The 23,893-nt window shown below is 37.5% G+C and overlaps 2 protein-coding genes and 3 non-coding genes across 8 annotated transcripts in view; all 5 read right to left on the bottom strand.

The window, feature by feature from the left end:
* Window positions 1-854: 854 nt before the first annotated feature.
* Window positions 855-8,466, bottom strand: RABGGTB (Rab geranylgeranyltransferase subunit beta). The gene is made up of 9 exons (XM_019919896.3): window positions 8,448-8,466; window positions 7,288-7,395; window positions 6,446-6,643; window positions 5,204-5,309; window positions 4,306-4,358; window positions 4,117-4,227; window positions 3,427-3,552; window positions 1,545-1,694; window positions 855-1,139 (listed from the first exon to the last, which is right to left on the bottom strand). The coding sequence occupies exons 1-9, from the start codon at window positions 8,448-8,450 to the stop codon at window positions 999-1,001; spliced, it is 996 nt and encodes a 331-aa protein (XP_019775455.1). The 5' UTR covers window positions 8,451-8,466; the 3' UTR covers window positions 855-998.
* LOC117309830 (small nucleolar RNA SNORD45) lies at window positions 6,230-6,301 on the bottom strand. Its single transcript, XR_004524125.1, has one exon. It is a non-coding gene; the product is annotated as a small nucleolar RNA SNORD45 (small nucleolar RNA).
* On the bottom strand, window positions 6,929-7,011 carry LOC117309852 (small nucleolar RNA SNORD45). Its single transcript, XR_004524146.1, has one exon. It is a non-coding gene; the product is annotated as a small nucleolar RNA SNORD45 (small nucleolar RNA).
* LOC117309841 (small nucleolar RNA SNORD45) lies at window positions 7,568-7,646 on the bottom strand. Its single transcript, XR_004524135.1, has one exon. It is a non-coding gene; the product is annotated as a small nucleolar RNA SNORD45 (small nucleolar RNA).
* A 14,136-nt stretch (window positions 8,467-22,602) lies between the features above and the next one.
* The window catches only part of ACADM (acyl-CoA dehydrogenase medium chain), a 49,018-nt gene continuing 47,727 nt past the window's right edge, over window positions 22,603-23,893 (bottom strand). For all 4 annotated transcript variants that reach the window (XM_019919880.3, XM_019919881.3, XM_073788287.1 and 1 more), the window contains one exon: window positions 22,603-23,422. In XM_019919880.3, the coding sequence (XP_019775439.1) occupies window positions 23,351-23,422 (72 nt within the window). In that variant the 3' untranslated portion in view covers window positions 22,603-23,350. The remainder of the gene's footprint in view (window positions 23,423-23,893) is intronic.

Genomic DNA, 23,893 nt, shown 5'->3' on the forward strand with positions numbered 1-23,893 from the left:
GGAGTGACTAGGCTCATGAGCCATGGCCGCTGAGTCTACATGTCCGGAGCCTGTGCTCCGCAACGGGAGAGGCCACAACAGTGAGAGGCCCGCATACCGCAAAAAAAACAAAAAAAAAACAAAAAACAATGCTAGACATTTCAATCTCACATTGGCCAAGTGTTGAGAATCATCACTATACACATGTAAGATGGTTCTCTAACTCTTACACAGGGTATTGCAAAGACACTTGAGCAAATTTCAACTTCCATCAAGAAAAATGTTCATTAAAATTCTTCATTTTCACCAAGAACATAAAACTCTTATAAGAGATTAGCTGTGGTCTCATCTTTCTGAAAATACAGGTAACAAAAAAATACTGTGGCAACTATCAACTTGTGTTTCCTTAATCCACAGGGAAAAAAGCCAACAATCTCCCTTGGCATTCTGACATAAAATATTAGAAAGTGAGAATATAGTCCAGATTGCAATCCTATTCCAAGATGGTGAATTGTCACTTACTTAAATCACTTTGTAACCAGCTCAGTAACCACAAACATGAAATATTCCCAAATTTCAGCCATTTATTTTTTTTCATCTTTTAATTTCTATGGGGTTCATCACTTCTTCATCAGTTAACATTCTCATTGACAAAGACCAATTTATATTAACTATAGTTATATATAACATATCAAGGGAGTACATGGGAAAATCAGAACACAAGACTTCAGCTAGAGTTCAACTCAGGTTGCTGTTATGGAGACAAACAAGATAAATACATTGAAGCATAAACAAAATATTACGCTCCGAATAACAGCATTCCAGAAGAAAACGGAAAGCTGAAGGTACAATAAAGATCTCTAATTTACAGTATGTATAATTATATAATTTATTAAAATCAACACAATTCATGTACAAAATATTAACATGGCAGCCATTAAGTTTGTTAAGCACTTCAAATACTGAAATGTTAGGACAGTAAAACTACACTAAGCAACTTTTGCATCAAGGGATCTAATCTAGCTCACTAGTTCAGGCTGAACATTCACTCTCCGAAGTATTTCTTCAGGCATGCAAAAAACAGGGCTAACAGGTTTAATCTGTTCTTCTCCCAAAAGTGACAATCCAGCAATTCCAAATAGAGTATGAAAAGGATCTACCTATTAAAAAAATAAGAATTTATAGAGTATTACAAAATGAAAACTTCTAAAACCCTGCTTCTGAACAATGATTATACTGGAGCCTATTGTATTCCCTTTATTTGAACATATGCTTAAAGTTTTCTGAAATAATGATGGTTTCAAATTGTGTTTTTAAACACAGAACCTGGTCCACACACTCATTTCTTGGCAATAAGTGACCAGAAATTTCTGTAAACTTGTTTTAGATCTTTCATATATTCTTAAACGACAATTATTTAAAAAGCATCCCTTCAAAGCAACACTTGGAAATACCATCCTTTCCCCCCACCCCCCTATTCCTAATTCTGGAAACTTAGAACCCTTAAAACACAAAGCAACACTGAAAATTTTAACTGTTACATAAACAGTCACAAATATACTTGCCATATCTCCTGGCCTGTCCGCAAATCCTCCTGTTTCTTCATCTTGACATGCTAAAATGAAACTGCGCAGTTTCTCTCTGTCAATCCAGTGAAGCCTTCCAATTATCTTTAGGGAAGCCAACACCCACCAAGAATAGCACACATCTGGTAACTAGGAGGAAAAAGCCACAAGTTGCCTCAATTTTACTTTCTGGCCCAAATATTGGGGGTGGGAAGGGAATCAAGGGATATATTGACAATGCAGTGTTTGAAACACTGAAGTCCATAAACACAATTGCTTAGAATTAAAGATAATCACTGGAAAAGAGAAGACCAAACACTCCATTCCATAGAAAACCACGCTGAATGTTTCAGTTTCAGTACTCAGTGATAACCATCCATCTACCTTATCTTCTATTTGCAATGAATACCTAAATAAGCCCCTTAATCCAAGAATCTGGTGGTCAGGCTCGTGAGATCTATGGTACTATATGTTCCACTGCCTTAGGTACAGCATTTTCAGTAAGTGCTGTCCAAGCAGTACACAACCTGCTTAAAAAAAAAAAAAATCACCCTGGCTCCTCAAATCATGGTAACTTAAGAAATGCAGAAGTTCCCACCTCAGACCGAATTTCAACAAGATCCTTAGGTGATTCACAGGCACATTAAAAGCTGTCCTAGGGCTTCCCTGGTGGTCCAGTGGTTGAGTCCGCCTGCCGATGCAGGGGACTCGGGTTCGCACCCCGGTCCGGGAAGATCCCACATGCCGCGGAGCGGCTGGGCCCATGAGCCATGGCCACTGAGCCTGCGCGTCCGGAGCCTGTGCTCCGCAACGGGAGAGGCCACAGCAGTGAGAGGCCCGTGAACGGCAAAAAAAAAAAAAAAAAAAAAAAAAAAGCTGTTCTAGATTTTAAGTGCAATCCTCACCCCTAACCATCTTCTACTTATTGAAAAGCTGCCCAGGTTTTTCATTGGATCTTAACTAGAAACCACTTGTGGTTATTTTCCTACCCATTAACTTATTCAGAAATACTGAGCCAGCAAAATTAAACAAAAATACAACGACCCAGATAAAAGCATCACCATGCTCTATCATATTTTAGGTCACGGGCTCAGCAGGCTACAGCCACTGAGTCAAATCTAGACCACAGGAATAGCTTTTAGTATGTGTAAATGATTTTTTAAAATAATAGTTTTGCGATGGGAAAATTATGAAATTCATATGTGTAACAATAAAGATCTCTATAGGTCAAAGCTAAAAATATTTACTACCTGGTCGTTACAGACCCAATTCAGAGTGTGTGAGAGCTAAACAAATTGGGTTTTTCTTTAAAAATTAACAAAGATTTTAAATAAAAATGTTGTAATCCAATTTTTTTTTTTTTTGCGTTACGCGGGCCTCACCGCTGTGGCCTCTCCCGTTGCGGAGCACAGGCTCCGGACGCGCAGGCTCAGCGGCCATGGCTCACAGGCCCAGCCGCTCCGCGGCATGTGGGATCCTCCCAGACCGGGGCATGAACCCACGTCCCCTGCATCGGCAGGCGGACTCCCAACCACTGCGCCACCAGGGAAGCCCATGTAATCCAATTTTTTTAAAAAAATCTTTCCTTTGGCAAATCCACTGTCCTTCCCCACCCCCCATAAGTGGGCATGGAGATTTCTGTACAAGATGCATGTGTTAATAGAAGCCTTTGACTCCCAGATATACATAATGCAAAGTAGTTAAGGTGAAAAGCTCATTATCAATTTACAAGAGCAATACCGAGATATATAAGACAAAAATTTAAGTCCTCAATCCAGGTTATAAAACTTAAAAAGTTAAGTTTTATATGCCACAACAGTGAGAGGTCCGCATACCGCCAAAAAAAAAAAAAAAAAAGTTAATCTTATGAAACGATAGATACCTTCTCTGGCCTTCCATTGAGTCCACCTGATGGAAGCTGTCGTTCACAAAGCCACCAACCAAGTAAATCAGAATTTACTCGATGCAACTGACTAGTAATAGCCAGGAATCCTGTGCAACAATAGATCTAAAATTACAGACATAAAGTACATGTGTATAATAGTTTTTCAACAGTAACATGGTGATAAAAACTACTTAAATCATTAAAGCTCCATTTTCTATCTAAAAATTTGCTGCCAGTAAGAATTGCAAACAAGAACACAATTATTTGAACAAATCCAACACTACTAGGATGCAACTTTGCAATGCAAGACTACTGTCACAGTTTCTTCATGGCTAAAAGCAAGCTTTATTTGACAACCATTTACATATACAACATCCTCTGGCACAAGCAAACAGGTCTTGGGGATAGGTAGGGAATGTTTTCACCTGGTTAAAAACTAATTGAAAATCAAAATATATTTTTGGTAATTACAAAACTACTTACGTTTACCTGGGTCAGAGGATTTCACCAACAGGGGACTGCATACAAAGTACACTACTGTAAAAACGCCTTCCTTAATCAGCAATTAATTCTTATATAACATCCCACATTATATTACATTCAGTCAAATTAACTTGTTATTTTCCCAATTACACGGGTTATCCCTTCAAAACTGACACTACATTTTAATCTAGATTGATAAATTACCTGCCCAGCATGGGATTCAGAACCTGGCCTGCAACCAAATCCACCATCAAAGTTCATACATGATAGAACAAATTCGATTGCCTTTTCCACATTAATAGCATCCAGCTTCCCCTGTAGACAAAATATACCTATTAAATTCCAGAATAATCATGGAAGCTTAATCATTCCAATACAACATTTAAAACTTACCAATAGAGCCAAAGTTGCCACCGCACAAAAAGAGAATCTTGTGTCGATTTCTCCTAAAAATAAAGGAATCAAGCCAAAACATTTTGTTATCAGAGGCTTCTGATCATATTATGTAGTAAAAGTTAATTAAAAACAACCTCTGTACAACTACCATGGTTAAATTTCCAAGAGTTCAGGCTTAACATGTAAGTACATGTTAGTCACCAGGAGGAAAGCTAAATCTTTAAAAAGTGATCCATAATCACTTACTTTATTTCGAAGGAAACTAAGAACTAGAAAACTGCTTTGTGAAAAATATAAGCAAATAAATTGCTTTCAAAGCCCCAGAAAGGTAACAGAAAGAAAAAGACTAGTCAATTTCTCAGAATGATAATAAACTTACCCTATTATATAAAAGTAGATTTTCACATCCCATGAAGCAGCTGGTCTCTCCTGCCTGCACTGTATTCAGCCCTAAAGCAGAGATTATCTACATTTATCAAGTCAAATACTATTCCCTCCCTCCACTCAAATATTCAGTAAGTTTGTAAAGTTTTTTGAATATTTTCCCCTTGCCAGAAAGTTTTTAAAAAACTTTACAAAGCCACCAAATATTGGGGAAAAAAGTTTCACCTACCTTATCTTTTAGACTGGCCCCCTCTGTTCCAGTACTCCTGTATGCTGATATAACTAGCACAGTGCATGCTGGAACTTCCAGCAGACCATTAACTCCAGTTAGACCAGCTGCTTAGTGGGACCTGAAAAGATGAAAAACTTAAAAATCTCCTGGTAAGTTATTAGCAAAGCCCCCAATTCGCTGAACTTTAAAATTTGCAACAAAGCTTATCACTACAATAAATACCAAAGCAGAACATTTTTGGATTGGTATTTTGGGTGCCATGGATTAAAGGGACATTACCCCAAATATCTCCAGCGAAAGAACCATCTTCTTTCTGTAGACTCTGAACATATTCCACAACTTTATTTACATCAATAACATTAATACTATCATAGAGGGTAAGAATCTGTAACAAAAACAAACCATGGTAAGTAAATACCTCTTCAACACTGGTAAGGTTGTCCTAACAATGTTCTTCCTCAACTACCTTTTAAGTTGTCAAGCAAGCATGTCCTTTTGTTTATGTACATTGTGAACTTTTCTCAAATGTGCACTTCTACTATGTATTCAAATTATAGATATTACCAACAAACACAAACCTTTAACCACAAAGCATTATTTTTCCATTTATAAATTGTTAACTTAGCACTCTAAGACTCATATATACTAAACTTACATAGACTTTAAACCCTTATTTGTGGATTTTCACTAATATCAAAATCAAAGCTAACTCCAAGGAGGGAATTCCCTGACGGTCCAGTGGTTAGGACTTGGCGCTTTCACTGCCACGGGCCTGGGTTCAATCCCTGGTCAGGGAACTAAGATACCGCAAGCGCAGTTCGTCCAAAAATGTAAAAATAAATAAAAATTTAAAAACTCCACGGAAAACAGCAGAGTTGTGAAATGACAGAGTATAAACAGGGAACCACAAGCAGCTTAGTATTTCCAGATATTAGATGAAAAGCAAGATGAGACAAAAGGGAGGAAATGGCCAGGCCGTGGAGAGAAGCAAATGCCATGCAGAAGTTTGACCAATACAAGAAACAGATGAAGGAGGCTTCTACACATGTGGTAAACAGGCTTTGAGCAGTTTATGTAATCCATTATGCTATTTGCTGTTCTCTGAATAACGTTCCACATGACATTTCTATTATCAGACAAGACTTATGTAACGTAATCTATTTGGATAGGTCATGCTGTCTAATAAATAAAAGATTTCAGTGGCTTAACTTCAAAGGATTTGTCTTGCTCAAAACAAACAAACCTAACTCCACTGAGTGATTTTCAAATATTTACATATACTGAAGATAAACATAATTACCATCCAAGGTCTCAGTGTAATTTTAGAATTTACATCAACTTTGGATTCAGCTAATACATGCCATCACATCATTGACCTTGTACAACATATATTTCATTTGAAAAGGTAACTTTTTAACATAGATACTGATTTTGTCACGTCCCTGATACCTAGTTTCAATTTCCCCACTCTCACGGAAGAGAATACATCACCAAGACTGCTGAATTTTTATTAGTATTTACCTGGACAGCACTAAGAGTGTACAAAAGATGAGGATCATGTCCAATACTAGCACTTATTCCACCACACTCGTGTTGACAAGACTTAATAAATGTCAGAATCTCTTCTCTATTCATGCGATGTAGCTGTCCCATGAGATCCATTACAGTCAGACCCCAATAGATGCCACTCATTCTCAAATATTCAGACATACAGTATTCCTAAAATACAGAATTACTTTAATGCGTCAGTTTGAATTGATGCCAGGTTAAAGATACTGAACACATGAAGCTAAAATAGTCATAGTGTTACATGGCCCTAACTCCATAGCTACAAGGTTATGGGAATTCATCAATACTAGATTATTTCCCAACATGGTAATTTTCAGCTCTTTGTATCCTACAGGGGAAAATATTTACTTCCAATTAAGTTGTTCATTTAATTTTTTCTAAGATTTTCCCACAGAGGAAAACTGGGAACACCATTCTTCAAGGTTAAACTTTTTCAAGGTCTCAGCGTAATTCTAGAGCTTAAGTGTTATCCCACATCACCGTAAACTCAGGTAATACATGCCAACACATCATTGACCTTGAAAGCATTACCTCAACTACAGAAGTAAATCTATTCCATGCCTCAAAATTCTTACAACTCTGGGCAGGAAGGGAAATCTACTTTGTCTGCCAAAGCCTCTAAATAAGTGTTGGTAAGGACCATGGTTAATTCCATTGCCCCTCAACCACACATACCAGTCCTTGTCACACAGGAGTTGGATACCATTTTTAAGAAACATGGGCCATACTAACCTGCTTATGCAGAATGGCCAACACCTTTAAAAATAAACTTTTCAACATAAAAGTATACATACGTAATCATCTTTCTTTGAGCCATAGGATGCTATATAATCTGCATGCTTCTCCACTAATAGGGTGTCGGGTGCATCTGACTTGATAATAACATCCTTCTGCGGTGTGCCCTTTCACACAAAAAGTGATTTCATAAATTTTTTATCTTTTAACGTTTGACCCCGGAGCATATATTCAATACACATTTGAATTCTGATTTCATCTTGCCATATAAAAACTTTCAATTTTAGAAGTATCTGACTAAAAAATAACTAAAGCCCTCATAAAGATGCAGGTATTTTTCAGGTCTCAGAGTAATTCTAGAGCTAAAGCAGTAATAATCAACTTTAGATTCAGAATACATGCCAGCTCATCATCGACCCAAAAAATTACCTCCGTCTTCATCACTCTTTGCTTATCTTTCACTTAAACAGTTAAGTAATATAAACATACACTATCAAACTTTACGAATTTAAGACAACATATGGCTTACATGTGGCAAAAAGTTGAAGCATTAAAATAAAAATCTTGCTAGCCCATAATTTTCAGTTAAGTTTTTAATGAGATTTTATTAATCCTAGAAACTCAGGTTTCAAAGCACCTTGCATGTTCCCCAAAAGTTATTTATCAAGCAAACAGTCCCTTTAGCCTAATCTTCTCCAGCTTTAGTCTTAGTTTCTACAAGCCCCCAGGTGATGAGGATGCTGCTCTAGTTCTTATTTTAAGTAGGTCACGATCACTACCAATAAGAACAAAGCAGTTAATTTCCTTCACATCCCATTAATATTTACTAGATCAAGACCGTACTATTAATAATTATAAAGATTCTGAACCATATATTCATGGCCAAATGGAAGGAAATATATATGTACATGTATATATAGAAGGAAAAGAGAACTAGCCGGCTTTTTGAGAGATTAAGTAACCGGGTCGTTGAACCCTGAGGCCCGCCGGATAGGAGGAAGTCTGGCCGCATGTGCAGCCGCGAGATCTGCAGAAAACGCTAAGTAATACTTCACCCTGTCTCTGACTCCTCAAAAAACCTTCCAAGGCCTGTGTCTTAACTCAACCACTCTCCAATACCTAGAAAACAACCCACTGGTGCCTGATCTGCTTAAACATTAGCCTACCCAGTCTCCTCCCGACTCATCTACACAGCAACCCAAAACACTACCATACTCACCATGTCTGAGACCGAAAAGAGAACTAGGCTCGTCGCTGGGCGGATTTAGGCGGCAAGCGCCTGCGCAGAGGCGTCCTTCAGGCCCCACCCCCACCCCCGCGCCCGACATAGCTGACCACACTCCCGCCTGAAGGAAGGAGCAGTGCCATGGCTGCCCTAGGACCCCACCGACTGCTCATAGCTGTCCTCGCTGCCTGCGCCTAAAGTCTCTGGCGCCAATTTTCTCGTCTCGTAAGGTCCGCGGTTTTGTCTATAAGGGTTTTAAGTAATGTGTAAATACCTGAATAACTTTTTTTTTAATGTATTTATTTATTTATTTATGGCCGTGTTGGGTCTTCGTTTCTGTGCAAGGGCTTTCTCTAGTTGTCGCAAGCGGGGGGTCACTCTTCATCGCGGTGCGCGGGCCTCTCACTATCGCGGCCTCTCTTGCTGTGGAGCACAGGCTCCAGACGCGCAGGCTCAGTAATTGTCGCTCACGGGCCCAGTTGCTCCGCGGCATGTGGGATCTTCCTAGACCAGGGCTCGAACCCGTGTCCCTTGCATTGGCAGGCAGATTCTCAACCACCGCGCCACCAGGGAAGCCCCTGAATAACTTCTAAGAAATCGTTTATTCTTGAGACTCTTTGAACTTCGAAGATCTGAAATGGCTGGTAATTAATAGAGTTGCACGTAGTTAAGTGTTTAATAAATGTTTTTGAGTGAATGTTAATGAAGTGTTCACATTCCCCTCCTGTTTGCCTTGGCCATTACGACCGACTCCCTCACCTACTCCCCCCACTTCTTTAGGAAGTACTAATATCTGAAATATTTGGAACTGAATTTTCAACAAAGAAACACCAATGTGCCTTTTATGAGCTTTCCACAGAAATCGGATTTACTAGGTGTGTTAACACAGCTGTTTTCAATTGTGCTTTCTTTAGGACTGTCATACTTAAGCATTTTTGAGCACCCATTAGAAAATAATGGCACCACACATCCTTGCATTCCGTAACGATTTGGAGAAGGGTTCCTGACACAGTGACTTATGTGGGTTATCAGTAATTGAGAGGATGTTGGATCTACTGTGATGATAGATTTCATTATTTCGCCCTGTAGTTCTGTTGATATTCGCATTTCTAGCTTGAGGCCACTTTAGTAAATGCATGTAAGTTTAGAATTATCTATTTCTGCTGAGTTGAGCCTTTTATCATTACGTGATGATTGTCTCTAGCCCTAATAATTTTTATTTTAAAAAGTCTGCCTTGTTAAATAGTGTTGATGAAAAATTAATCCGTTGCTGCCAGAAAGAAATGGAGATTTTTATCCGAGCCAAATTTGAGGATTATAACCTGGGAAGAGCATCTCAGAAAGCTCTGAGGACTGTTCCGCGGGTTACAAGTGAAGGTACAGTTATATGTTTTTTGAGACAAGGGGCTGTACATCAAATGACATATTATTGACAGTTTACATAATCCAGATATAAGTGTCATCGTGGTAGGTCGTGTGACCCCTTACAAGATCAGGAAAGAATGTTATCTTTTAAGGAGCTGTCTTGTTGATGCTGGGAGAATGTTGCTCTTTATGGTTGAGCAGGTATTCCTGCTGATGGGGGAGGTTTGGTTGATGCATAATATGCAGATACACAATGCACAGTGGGGGCACAGCGGAGGCCAAAGGACAGAGAAGAATATCTTTATGTTTAAAATTTTCTTGTCTTGCCTTAAAATATGAATTTTATTTCACAATAGTAATGTAATTTCCCAGCTTTCTTTTGCCTCTAAATCAGATGGGAGAGGAGTGTTGTAGAGTGAGAAAAACCAAGGCAGAGAGAGAGAGAGAGAGAGAGGGAGAGAGAGAGAGAGAGAGAGAGAGAGGGAGAGAGGTCATGTCTCCCGGGAAAAGTAATACTCAAAATAAGAATAAGAGAAGCATCCGATCCAAAATATAACATTCAGGTCGAGGCAATAACTGCTGAAGTAATGAAAAGTAAGCCTCTCTTCCTACTTTATTAATTCATTCATCAGATATGTATTGGATGCCTATAATGTGCCAAATATTATTTATTCTAGGTTTTGGGAGTACGATGGTGAGCAAAATGGAAATATTTATAGGGAGTATCTGTTCTAGCAATTCTTGTAATCACATTCAGCAATTCTATTTCTAGCTATTTATCCTACAAATATACTCCCTTGGCTATGAAGTGACATGTGCCAGAATATTCATAGCAGCAGTCTTCATAATAGCAAAAAATAACAAACATTTTAACCATGAAAAGGTGAAATAGGGTTTCCCTGGTGGCACAGTGGTTGAGAGTCCGCCTGCCGATGCAGGGGACACGAGTTCGTGACCCGGTCCGGGAAGATCCCACATGCCACGGAGCGGCTAGGCCCGTGAGCCATGGCCGCTGAGCCTGCGCGTCCGGAGCCTGTGCTCTGCAATAGGAGAGGCCGCAACAGTGAGAGGCCCGCGTACCGCAAAAAAAATAAAGGTGAAATAAACTATGGTGTATTCATTATGCAGCCATTAAAAAGAATGAGGAAACTCTGCAAACATTGTGTGGAAAGATTTACAAAATATGTTAAGTGAAAACAAAAACAGAAGGTACCAAACGATGTACCGATGTGCCATATGCTACTACTATTTGTGTGGCAAACAAAGGTAAAAAAATATATGGATATATTTGGGAATGCACAGAACCAAAGCAGTTACCTACTGGAGGAGAAATGGGTGGCTGTGGACAGGATTTAAGGAAAGCTTCTCACTGAGTACTCTGATACTTTTGAAACTTGGTATGTTTTACCTCTTCAAAAAAATAAAAATATCTCCCCTCCAAAGAAAAGTAGCTACATACATACATATATATATATATATATATATATATATATATATATATAAAACAAGTTCATCTCTGCCTCTAGACCTCCGCTGTCCAATATAGCTACATGGAGCACTTGAAATGTGACCACTCTGATTTGAGATGTGTTGTAAGTATAAAATACACACCCCATTTCAAAGACTTAGTAAGAAAAATAGAAATATCTCATTAATAATTTAAAAGTATTGATTGCTGAAATATTTTGGATATATTGGGTTAAAGTATTTTCTTAAACTTAATTTCATCTGTTACTTTTTACTTTTTTAATGTGACTATTAGAAAATTTTAAATTACACATGTAGATCACCTTATGTTTCCACTGGGCAATGCTGCTGTAGTCTATAAGCTTTATGAGAGCTGTAGTGTCTGCTTTGTTCACCATTTCATATATTACACATATCATTTTGTAAATAAAAGGATTCCTCTTTACCTACAGTTTTGTTCAAAGACCATATTGTGACTGACTACAACTATGAACATAGTTTCATTAACATTCAATATCTAAACTGTTTCTACTCTGGTTTAACATCTTATTATGTCACGGAATAGCATTTCCAGGGGACAACAGTATCATATTTTACCTAAGATGTCACTAACTATAAGACACATCCCAATTGCAAAAACATCAAAGGTAGAAAAAAATAGCCAATGGCTATTAACATAAAACTTACCCAGATTTCTGAGATGTTAAATAAGAAGAAATATGCATTTTGGAATCAATGAAACATAGTAACTGAGTCATTTTTTTAAATGAAGTATATCTTATTTACAATGTTTCAAATTTACAGCAAAGTGTTTCAGTTTTATATATATATTATTTTTCAGATTCTTTTCAATTATAGGTGATTACAAGATATTGAGTATAGTTCCCTATGCTATAAAGTAGGTCCTTTTTGTTTACCTATTTCATATATAGTAGTGTGTATTTGTTAATGCTGAACTCCTAATTTATCTCCACCCCCCTCCCCCTGCTATAACCTTTGGTAACCATAAGTTTGTTTTCTATGTCTAATTCTGTTTTGTAAATAAGTTCATTTGTATCATCTTTTTAGATTCCACATATAAGTGATACCATATGATATTTGTCTTTGACTCACTTCACTTAATACGATAATCTCTAGGTCCATCCATATTGCTGCAAATAGCATTATTTCATTCTTTTTTATGGCTGAGTAATATTCCAGTGTGTGTGTGTGTGTGTGTGTGTGTGTGTGTGTGTACACACACACACACACACACACACACACATATACATTTTTCTTGATCCATTCATCTGTCAATAGACATTTAGGTTGCTTCCATGTCTTCACTATGAGTCATTTATTTCTGAAATAGCAAATGTAGAAGCAGAATATTACATGCTCCATGCTGCATATTACACTTGTAAAATTATATTATAACCTTCTATATATTTTAGGACATCCCTGATTTTTTTTATTCCTCCATTTTTGGATTCACTTCAAGCAAATGAAATCTTGTCTAAAGTCTTAGAATTGCAGGCCTTCTTAACTAAGTAGTTTCAATAATAAAAGGAACTCTGATAGGAAAGATTCAGGTATATAAGGACTAGAATTCTGGAGCGATTTAAGAGAAACTTTCTAAACAAAGTTGTAGATAAAAAACATTTTAAAATGTAAAATCCTGTCCAAGGGACTTCCCTGGTAGTCCAATGGCTAAGACTCCATGCTCCCAGTGCAGGGGACCCGGGTTCGATCCCTGATCAGGGAACTAGATCCCTCATGCCACACCTAAAAGATCCCGCATGTGGCAACAAAGATCCCGCGTGCCACGTCTAATACCCCGTGCAGCCAAATAAATAAATATTTAAAACAAATAAATAAATAAAATGTAAAATCCTGTCCTTTAATTATGAACTATAAAAAAGAGCTTGAAGCTTTAAAAAAAAAAAGAACATTGAGACATCTAGGTTATAAGATTTAAATTGGTTGCTAGAAATTGATTTTAATATATTATTGGTTCCCTCCTTTTATAATGAGTTAAATAAAACTTTTGACATGTATTCACTTTATATTTATATGCGTCATGATTTTACCATTTTGAAAATTATACATTTCCTTAGATACCCAAGTACACTCAACAGATAGAGCTAAGTAAACTGCATTGCTTGAGAATGGCACCTCAAGATCTACCCAAGCCAAAGCAGGTCTTTTCTTGGCTCTCACAGCCACTCCACAGCCTTAACTTTTTTGGGCTCTATTTATGTAGGTTTTGCCCTCCTTACTGATTTTTTTTTTTTTCACCTCCTTACTGATTTTGTGTCTTGTTACTGTTTCTGCTTCAGGCACAGTTCATAATTTAATCTCGTTGGTGGCAATGATTAAGACTATGTTTTTATGACCCACTTGGTGATCTCTGTCTGCTGTAGAAGTCTATTTCTCTCATGGGTGAGAAATGACAGAGAATCTGGTTTATTCACTCTTGTCTATGTGTGAGAGCTCTAATCAGTTAAGAATTTAAAGCCCACTGAAAAGAAAAACAGCTTTGAGATCTGGACTGTTGAGTTTATTTTTGGCCTGTGACTGAAGTTGTTGTAGATCTGAAACTTTTAAGTTCTCAGTGTGTCTGTTTGTCTAAAATTGAGGAAGGCTTTGCCCTCTTATTGCACATCTATGAAATACTTTCCCACTTCTGAGCAGTGTAAACTAATAAATCAGATTATGCTTCATATTAAGGAACTCTGTTCTGATTAGTTTATAGAGATAAATAGGCACTTATATAAATGGGTTAGTCCCCAAATTAACAGAAAAATTGTAAAAATTAACTTCTAATACTTTGAATGAGCTAGACTTTAAAGGAAAACAGTTATTCTGATAAAAACTACTAGCTCAGGGGCTTCCCTGGTGGCGCAGTGGTTGAGAGTCCGCCTGCCGATGCAGGGGACACGGGTTTGTGCCCCGGTCTGGGAAGATCCCACATGCTGCCGAGCGGCTGGGCCCGTGAGCCATGGCCGCTGAGCCTGTGCGTCCGGAGCCTGTGCTCCGCAACGGGAAAGGCCACAGCAGTGAGGGGCCCGCGTATCGCAAAAAAAAAAAAAAAAAAAAAAAAAAAAAAACTACTAGCTCAAAAAACATTTTTAAAAATTCAAGTTCACATAGTAAGATGAATCTGTGGACAAATTAGAGAGGTTTGTAATTTAGGTTAAAGAGAAAAACAGCTATGTGTCTTTTTCTCTAATTATCAGTATAATACAAGTATAGTACTATATGTTTAAGTGCAGTTTATTTTTAAATGAAGAGACTAATTAGTCTGGATATCCTAAACTTTTTATAATGATTTATTGGTCAAATTAGCTAACCTAACACCTAAATGAAGTTTAAGATTTTTGAAAATGTAATTTTGGGTTCCACCATATTGAATCATAAGTCTAACAAAATTTGTTTATTCCAACAGTAATTATGTTTTGAATTATGTCAGATTATAGATAATTTCCATGATCTTTAGGAAATGTAAACCCTTGGACTGATATTGAATTAATTAATGAATAATCAAATATGCCTGGATTGTTTCTTGGATAGAATATTAAATCATTGATTATTGAACATAATTTTAAGCTTATATACTTTTGTTTCTTACTTTGATATGCTATGGAATAAGTTACATTTGGGTCAAGTTAATAAATATGTTTCTTTTTGCCACTTCAAGGTGTAAAGGGATATGCATAGATATATAAAGTTGTGTTAATATTCATGAACTTTGCTAAAATGTTCGTGTGTGAAAAACAGTTCTCAATGACCTGCTTCCCAGCTTTCTCTGAAGTAGAAGTTAGTTTCTACAATTAAGTCATAATAATAAGGATTATTATATCACTAGAGTTGGACCAGTAGTGATAGAGAAATACAACTATGTATGTGTTTTTATTTTTCAAGAGAAAATGAGTAGTTTCGTTCCAAGTATCAGCTTTTTCTAGAATATGAAAAAGCATTGTGAAGGACAAAACTTTAGGAAAGTGAATTTTATTTGCCTTGGTGTGTAATACCTGACCTGAAAAAAACACTGGAAGGTACTAAAATTTTGGCAAAGTTCACTCAGTTTTATGGGGCTTGCTTACTTGGTTTACTGATTGACCCCTTCACCAAAGGTAAAAGGTTACTCTTTACCGTCTGCCTACATACCAGAGATTTTGTCTTACAGAATAAATTTTCTATGTTCTATATATTGAAATTTTAATACCCTTAATTGCTTTTAAAAAAGGAACAAAGTTTCCTCATTTGAGAAACAAAGTTCTGTATAATCATGTTATATTTTTCTGTGTTTATTTTTATTTATTGTCCCTTTAATTAAATAGGTAAACAAGTGTTCTTTCTCAGGTACCTATAATCCTATCTTAATCAAGTGATCAGATCATCTGACATCTCTTGATTTTGCCTTCTCAAGGTTAAATCTTGAATTCAGAAAAATAAAAATTTCACGATATATTTTACATCTAAATGTATCTTTGAAATTTCCTGGAGGAGAGGGATTGGGAGGCTGGAAAATAAAAAATCTATTCTTTCACCTCATAAAAAGAAAGGTATTAGAAATAATTAAGTTTATTTCATGTGCCCCATATTTCTTATTTACCAACACTACTGTGGGAGCTTTATAGAAAAATTTGGTAAATATTTCAGATCGACTCAGCCTTCCATAGCTTAAATTTGTATAGGTAAAATGTTATTAATATAAATATGTCCAAAATTGTATACTTTATGAGAAGGCCCTGGAGATTTGTCAATTCTCTTTGTTTCCCTCAGGGGAAATAATGGTTAAATTCTTATGAAATAATTATGCACTATGCTGTAATAGAGATTTGAACTCACTTCCATTCTGATATTATTTCAATCTTGGTCATTACAATGGACTGAATGTTTCTGTCCCCCCACAAATTCATATGTTGAAATCCGAATCCCCAGTGTGATGGTATTAGTAAGTGGGGCCTTTAGGAGGTAATTAGGTCATAAGGGTACAGTCCTCATGAATGGGATTATTTCCCTTATAAAAGGGACCCCAGAGAGCTCTCACCCTATTTCTGCCACGTTAGTGTAAAAGAAGTTAGAAGTCTGCAACACAGAAGAGGGCAGCCATCTTGATCTTAGACTTCCTAGTCTCTAGAATCGTGAGAAATACATTGTTGTTTAAACCACTCAGTCTATGGTGTCAACTGAAAAAAAATGTACAACAGAAAAACTGCGAGTTGTGTTTATTCAGTGTCTCACTGAGGACTATAGCCCAGGAGACAGACTCTCAAATAGCTCTGAGAAACTGTTCTGAAGAGGTAACGGGGGAGGTCAGTATACATGTGATTGTGGTGAAGAGGGTATGTGCAACCCAGCACACATCTCTGTAGAAGGTTGCTGCTAGACATGAAGAACAGATATCTTAATTAATGGTTTTAGTGCTTTTCTAAGTATGGGAAGATGCAAGAATCCAGGTTCATAAAAAAATTTCTCCTGAAAATACCTATTTTTCCTGAAGGTCTGTTCTGTCAGTTTTCCCAGAGCATAGAATGCCTCATTCTGCCCTGAATTCCTTTCAGGCTGTGTTGAAGGTCAGTGACTGCAGGGGCTAATAGCTTAATTCTTAACAGAACTGGATGGTAAGTAACATTCTTTAGTTGGCAATGGTATTGTTGTAGCAGCCTGAACTAAAACGGTTATCTACAGATAGTTTCTGTTTTACTCTGCTGCTAGCTTGAGGGCTCTGCCTATAGATCTACAGGCCAAAGTTTGTGCATTCAGGAACAGACAGTCTCAGAGCCTCATGGGAAGAATCAGGTGCTTTGAACTGTCAATAGAGACGTCAAAGAATAGTTTTGTGGGTACACATTTCCAAACTGACATAGCTTAGACACATTTCACACCATACCAGTGGACTGAGTCAGGATTTCTAGAACTCTTTTGTCTAGAAGCAGACAGTTCTTTTATTTTTTTTTAATCAAATTTGGTTCAACTTTCTATTATCTTATTTATTTACTTTTAAATTTATTTAAATTTATTTTTTTTTTTGGCTTTGTTGGGTCTTTGTTGCTGTGCATGGGCTTTCTCTAGTTGCGGCCGGGGGGGCTACTGTTCGTTGCAGCGCGCGGGCTTCTCACTGCGGTGGCTTCTCTTGTTGCGGAGCACAGGCTCTAGGCGCGTGGGCTTCAGTAGTTGTGGCATGCTGGCTCTAGAGCACAGGCTCAGTAGTTGTGGTGCATGGGCTTAGTTGCTCCATGGCAGGTGGGATCTTCCCAGACCAGGGCTTGAAACTGTGTCCCTTGCATTGGCAGGCAGATTCTTAACCACTAGAAGCACACAGCTTCTTGAACGTAGTTTACTGATCCAAGATCCAACAGAGCAATTACAGAGAACTGAAGGGACCAATGAGGGAAATTTAATCATGGTTACTTGTTTGGAATATTGTTTATGCAGTTGTTATGTTCTATATTTATGGATATGTAAGGAAGCCCTTTTTAATTCTTAGGCTATCTCTAGTCTTCAATTTAGTAGATTCTGCTTTTGTAAACTGGAATTTTAAAATGGTATCTGATTCTGTGTCCCCAGAATTTAGAAACATTTACTGAGTCGTCTCCTTACATTTCATGGCAATATCAAAAGGAATCTTTACTCGTGTTTACCAGGACATAATTGAACAAATTGATTGTGTAACCAAAGCCATACCTGGAGTGTCATAATTGAGACCAATTCACATTTACTCATGTATGACAAACCCATTATTAAAAAAACAAGTTGACTTTATATGTAGAGTCAGTGCCTACAAAGCTGCCCCAGTAAAACTGGAATGGTACCTGGCTTACAAGTTTCCAGTCTTACAGATGGTAAGGAAGGTCCCTTCTATAGTAAATTTTAGAGATGCTGAGGAAGAAATTTACCTAAAGTCTTAGGTACTACTGGAGAAATCTGGTAGAGAGTTTCTTGAGCTTGGTTCCAGAGGCTTTTAAAAGTCCAATTTCAGTGTCCTTATGAAAACTTTCATACAGAGGTTAATCCTGCAGCTTTAATAATTGTTCAGTATTGCACATCTCTGGATTTGCAAAGTAAATCTGAGGAGGCCTACATAGTTAACACCCTTACTGTACAAAGGTAATCAGGCCAAACCTAATGAAACCTGTCTTTTTGTATCAAGAGTAATCTTGGCAGATTATTTATGCTCACATGAAAAGAGACTGTCAAAACACATTGTCAAAGACTTGGAAATGTATAAAAGAAATTACTGAGTGTCCTTTTAGTGGACTGCTAGGTATTATCTGATGGATCCTCTGAAGAGGTATATACCTGTGATTGTCTATTGGCTGGCTAAACTGTTTTACAACTCTGTTAAAAGTTAAATTATAGAAAATGGAGAGTAATGAAAATGAGCCATGAACTACAAGTGGTTTCTCCTGTATAGAAAAGATGACCCCCGGGAATTCCCAGGCTGTCCAGTGGTTAAGACTCTGTACTTCCAATGCAGAGGGCATGGGTTCGGTCCCTGGTCAGGGAAATAAGATCCTGCAAGCCGCACAGTGTGGCCTAAAAAAAAAAGAGAAGATGACCCCCTCTTTAGGTTTTTTGCCCTACCAGTTTTACATCTATTAGCAAATTCTTTTAAGCGTTTCTAACTGCCGATATGTCTGTTCTTCAAATTCTCCCTTATACTAGTTTTAACATCTTGTTAGTTCTCTCATTCATTCATTAGTTATATGAAACCTTTAAAAAAAAAAAAAAACCTGTTGCCTATAGAGTTCAATCTTCAATCTCCAAAGAACTTTTGTATTATCTGGTTACAGGGTATATATTCAAATCAATGGGTGTCATTCTAGAAGCCATGTAAACAGCTTTTTTTTTTTTTTTAATTCAGAGGAGTCTTGGAATAAACTCTTCTCCCTACATGCAAATTGATGACTCTGGTAGATTCCTTAAACATTCAATAAACTTGCCATAAACATACCAGATCTTTTATAAAATTATGTCTTTTCCAGGAACCATCAAGTCACAGATGTAGGCAACTAACAATCATGTTTGTAGTCTGACTCTACCTATCTTCCTGGCTGTAATGGCCCTTGCCAGTCAGCTTTTATAAGTGGCGGGAAATCTAATATATTAGGTCTTATTCTATCACGGGATCAAAGAAGCAGAGGAAGAAGCTAGGCTATAGAACAAGAAAGAATGAAACATGACAGGGAAAATAGATAGAAAGGTACTATTTCATGGGTTCCTAAAGACTATTTGGGTTCTAGATCCTTCCTAAAACTGACTGTTCCAGCCTTCAGATCCATGAGGCATTTCAATATACTTAAAATATATTTGTCCATATTTTGCTTAAGTAGCTTAAGTTCATTTGTGTTACTTGTGACTAAAAGCTCTTAATTGATAGTTATATAATTGTTTAATACTTATCAAAGGTACTTTAATATTCTTATTATGTGGCTTTGGAATACAGTTACATGTCTAGAAGCTTTATATTTACAATATGTAGGTGAATTTTTGAACTTGTGTAAATTCAAATTTGCATTTGGAATGTATATATTCCATTTAACTTGTAATTTCTATGTAATATCCAATTTACTCCTACCAATCTTGAGCTGTACCATTAAAACAGTTTCATAATTGAGCATGCAAAAGCCATTTAAACTTTCTTGGTAAAAGATTAGATTTTTATTTTCATAATTTAGTGAGGTGTAAGAGGAAATGGATTTGGTTTTTGTCCCCAGTCCCTAGGTGAGCCTGTAAGTGTAAGTGGGGTCTGGCTGCTCGCCCCTCAAAAGCTAATAAAGAGGCAAGGTTGGTGGAAAAGAAAGTTTGCTTTATTTTGGATGCCGGCAACGGGGGGCGGGGGCAGGGGAGGAAGGGCAGATGCCTGTCCAAAGGCTGGCTCCCCCTGCAGCCTGACAGTCAGGAGGCAAGAGCTTTTATACAGAGGGAGGGGGCTACATGCAGAAATGGCATAGTCAGCTCTGACAGTCATCTTGAAATTGGTCATGTAGTGGTCTGACCAGTGTCATCCTGATTGTTTTAAGTACAGTTAATCTTCAGTTCCAGGGTCAGTTTGTTCCCATTTCCTTGAGGCCAGTTCTCAGAATTGTAGCAGCTTATGTCATGGCTACAGTCTGGTCATCATGTAGTTAACTTCTTCCACCTGGTGGGGCTTTCAGTGTCTGTAAGACAGCTCACACGATATGGCTCAGAATATTATCTATAGCCCTTGAGGAGGAGCTAAAGGTCCTTGACTTTGCTTACTGACTAAACTGTTATTGTTTTGTCCTGTTTGACTTTTCTTTGCTTCTGTATTTTCTCACTTCTCTGATTAAACTTATTCTTTGGCTAAAGTTTTTCCACAGACAAAAGGCAGGTGAAGGACATGGGGTTGGGGAAGAAGGATCATAGGGTCCTGCTCCGTTTCAAGCTCATCCAGTCCTTGGAATTTCCTGAGCAACAGGAGTATCTTTTATTATTTTTAAAAAATAAATTTTAGGGACTTCCCTGGTGGCGCAGTGGTTAAGAATCCACCTGCCAATGCAGGGGACACGGGTTCAAGCCCTGGTCCGGGAAGATCCCACATGCCGTGGAGCAACTAAGCCCATGCACCACAACTACTGAGCCTGCGCTCTACAGCCTGCAAGCCACAACTACTGAGCCCACGCGCCACAACTGCTGAAGCCTGTGCACCTAGAAGCCCGTGCTCCACAACAAGAGAAGGCACTACAATAAGAAGCCGGCGCAGCACAACAAAGAGTAGCCCCCGACCGCCACAACGAGAGCGCAGCAACAAAGACCCAACGCAGCCAAAAAATAAATAAATAAATACATAAATAAATAATAAAATAAAAATTTTTTAAATTTACTTATTTGGCTGCACCAGGTCTTAGTTGCAGCGCACAGGATCTTCATTGCAGCGTGCAGGATCTTTAGTTGCAGCGTGTGGGATTTTTTTTGTGCCATGTGGGATCAAGTTCCCTGACCAGGGATCGAACCCAGGCCTGCACTGGGAGCATGGAGTCTTAACTGCTGGACAACCAGGGAAGTCCCTCTTTTATTATTCATAATGAGCCCCTTTCAAAAGATCATAGTAGAGTTTGTGCTAATGAGGTGACTTAGGGTGGAGCCCCTAAAGAGGCTCAGGGTGGGGCCAATCACCAGAAAGACCAAGTAATTAGAGGGTAGTGTTGTGGTCTAAACTGCCCCGAACCCCCGCCCCAAATTCATATGTTGAAGCCCTAACCATTCCCATGTGACCATGTTTGAAGATAGGGACTTAAGAGAAGTAATTGAATTAAATGAGGTCATAAGGGTATGGCTCTAATCTAATAAAACTGGTGTCTTTGTAAGAAGAAGAGACACCAGAGCTCACTCTCTCCCTATGCATGTGCACAGACAAGAGGCCATGTGAGAACAGAGTGAGAATGTAGCTGTCTACGAGCCAGGATGAGAGGCCTCACCAGAAACCAACCCAGATGGTACCTTGATCTTGGGACTTCTAGCCTCCAGAACTATGAAAAAATAAATGTCTGTTGTTTAAGCCACCCAGTTTGTGGCATTTTCTTATGGCAATCTTAGCTGACTAATGCAGGTGGGAACTTCAACCCCACCCTTGACATCTGGGCAGGAGAGGGAGGCTGTAAATTCTCTACTGAAACTTGAACGATGAGATTCAGGAGTTTCCAGATTAGTGAACACACTGAGGTACTGGAAGGGTGGTACATTGGAAGAAGTTATGAAAGCTCAGTGTCTCTCCTTATACCTTGCCCTTTGCATCTCCTCCTTTGTAATAAACCAGTAAATGTATTTTACCTGAGTTCTGTGAGCCATTCTAGCAAATTATCAAACCCAAGGGCAAGGTCATGGGAATACCTGAATTTGTAGCCAAAGTGGTCAGAAGTGTGGGTAGCCTGGGGATCCAGGACTTATAGTGGTGTTTCTGAAGTGAGATACCACTTCAGACGGAGTGGGTGGAGCCCTTACACCTGTGGAGTCTGATGCTAACTATTCTGAGTTACTGTCAGAATAGGATTGAACTATGGATTCCCAGTTGGTATCAGAATTGGAAAATCATAAGTGATGTCAGAAACACCATTTAGTATAACATATTTTAGCAGTATTTGATGTTTAGAGTTACAAAGAAATAGTAAATTTACATTTGGTTCTTTCATTATTTCATACTGATATTTTCTGAAGTATCTAATAATGCAATCTAATGAACAAATGGACAGGTAACTATGCAGTTCAAAATCAAAACATGAATTTTTTTCTATCACAGTAAATAAACCAAGTACACACTATTGCATGAAAAGAATACAGATACACAAATTGAACAGATACACAACACTGAACAATTTTAGTTAAGTTTATTTTTAGAATGTATATGCATGGAATGAGACTGTACAGTAGACCAAAGGTTAACCAGAGACCAACAGAGTCATATAAAAATAATTTAAGGGAAATTTTATTGATTCATTTTAAATAAGGCAAGTGAAATGGGGGCTCAGAATTAAACAAGATTTTCAAGTAACTTTTGGTTATTGTATAAAGGGAGAATATGAACATCAAATTTTTGGTTATTACTGTACAAAATGGAAAACAAATGCTTTCCAAATTGCAGTAAAATTAACTCCTCTAACACAAATACCACTAAGTCTACAAAGTCACTGGCAAGTTATTTAAATCCCAGAATATTTTCTCAATGTAAATTTTGGAACATTCTGAATACTTTTATAAACCCTCCTTCCTGTCATTGGGAAAACACTGAAATTCCAAGAAATCTCTGTTACTTTAATTATAAGAGGTCAAAACAACAAGCCAAATGTATCTTTCTAGGTTAATGTGATTCAGGTACAGTGGCACTAAAGGACAACACATAATTTTAATAAAACCAAATCTATTATAGAAAAAGCAAGTCATAAAGCTAAACAAAAATAGAAAACTACTATTAGCATCAGTTGCATAGGTTTAGTATAAGAGTACTTATTTTAAAATTTTTACTGGAAAAAACCTTAAAGCCCGCTCTTTCTCTTTCCTGGAGTTTAAGTAGTAGATCATGTTCTAAATACTCAACAATTACTAACATGGTGATCTGGTTAATTTTTATACCTGCCAATGTGTTCACGGGCTATAATAATCCTTTGAATTTGTGCTGTACCTTCATAAATCTGCAAAAAATAAGAAAATACATGTAGGTTAAATATCTTCCGTATGTTAACACCCAGTATTTTGGACAGTACCCTAAGCTCCACTGCAATACCAAACTGAATCAAACCATATATAAGGTCTGTAGTCTACAGTGATTCTGAAACTTGATTTTCTGAACCCCATGAAAATACATAAATTCTCTAAAGATTAGTTAAAATTATTATAAAAACTCATTTACCAAAATTTTGAAGGACAGTCTTAAAACATCAAAAAAAAAGGATATTAACATTTCAAAAAGTGTTTGGGAAATCTAAGTTCAATGTTGCTAAAATATTTTAACCAACTTTTTTGAACTGTTTTTAGCTAGTTGTCGCCTTCAGTCATTTTCTGTTCTTACTCTTAAACCTGATTTCTATCTCTTGTTGCCTAAGGAACACAGTTGCTAAAGAAAAAGATGCTGGAAGGATTTGTTTTTGTTCATTTAGGTAGCC

Source organism: Tursiops truncatus, chromosome 1 (assembly GCF_011762595.2).
Source record: "Tursiops truncatus isolate mTurTru1 chromosome 1, mTurTru1.mat.Y, whole genome shotgun sequence".
Classification (NCBI taxonomy): Eukaryota; Metazoa; Chordata; class Mammalia; order Artiodactyla; family Delphinidae; genus Tursiops; species Tursiops truncatus.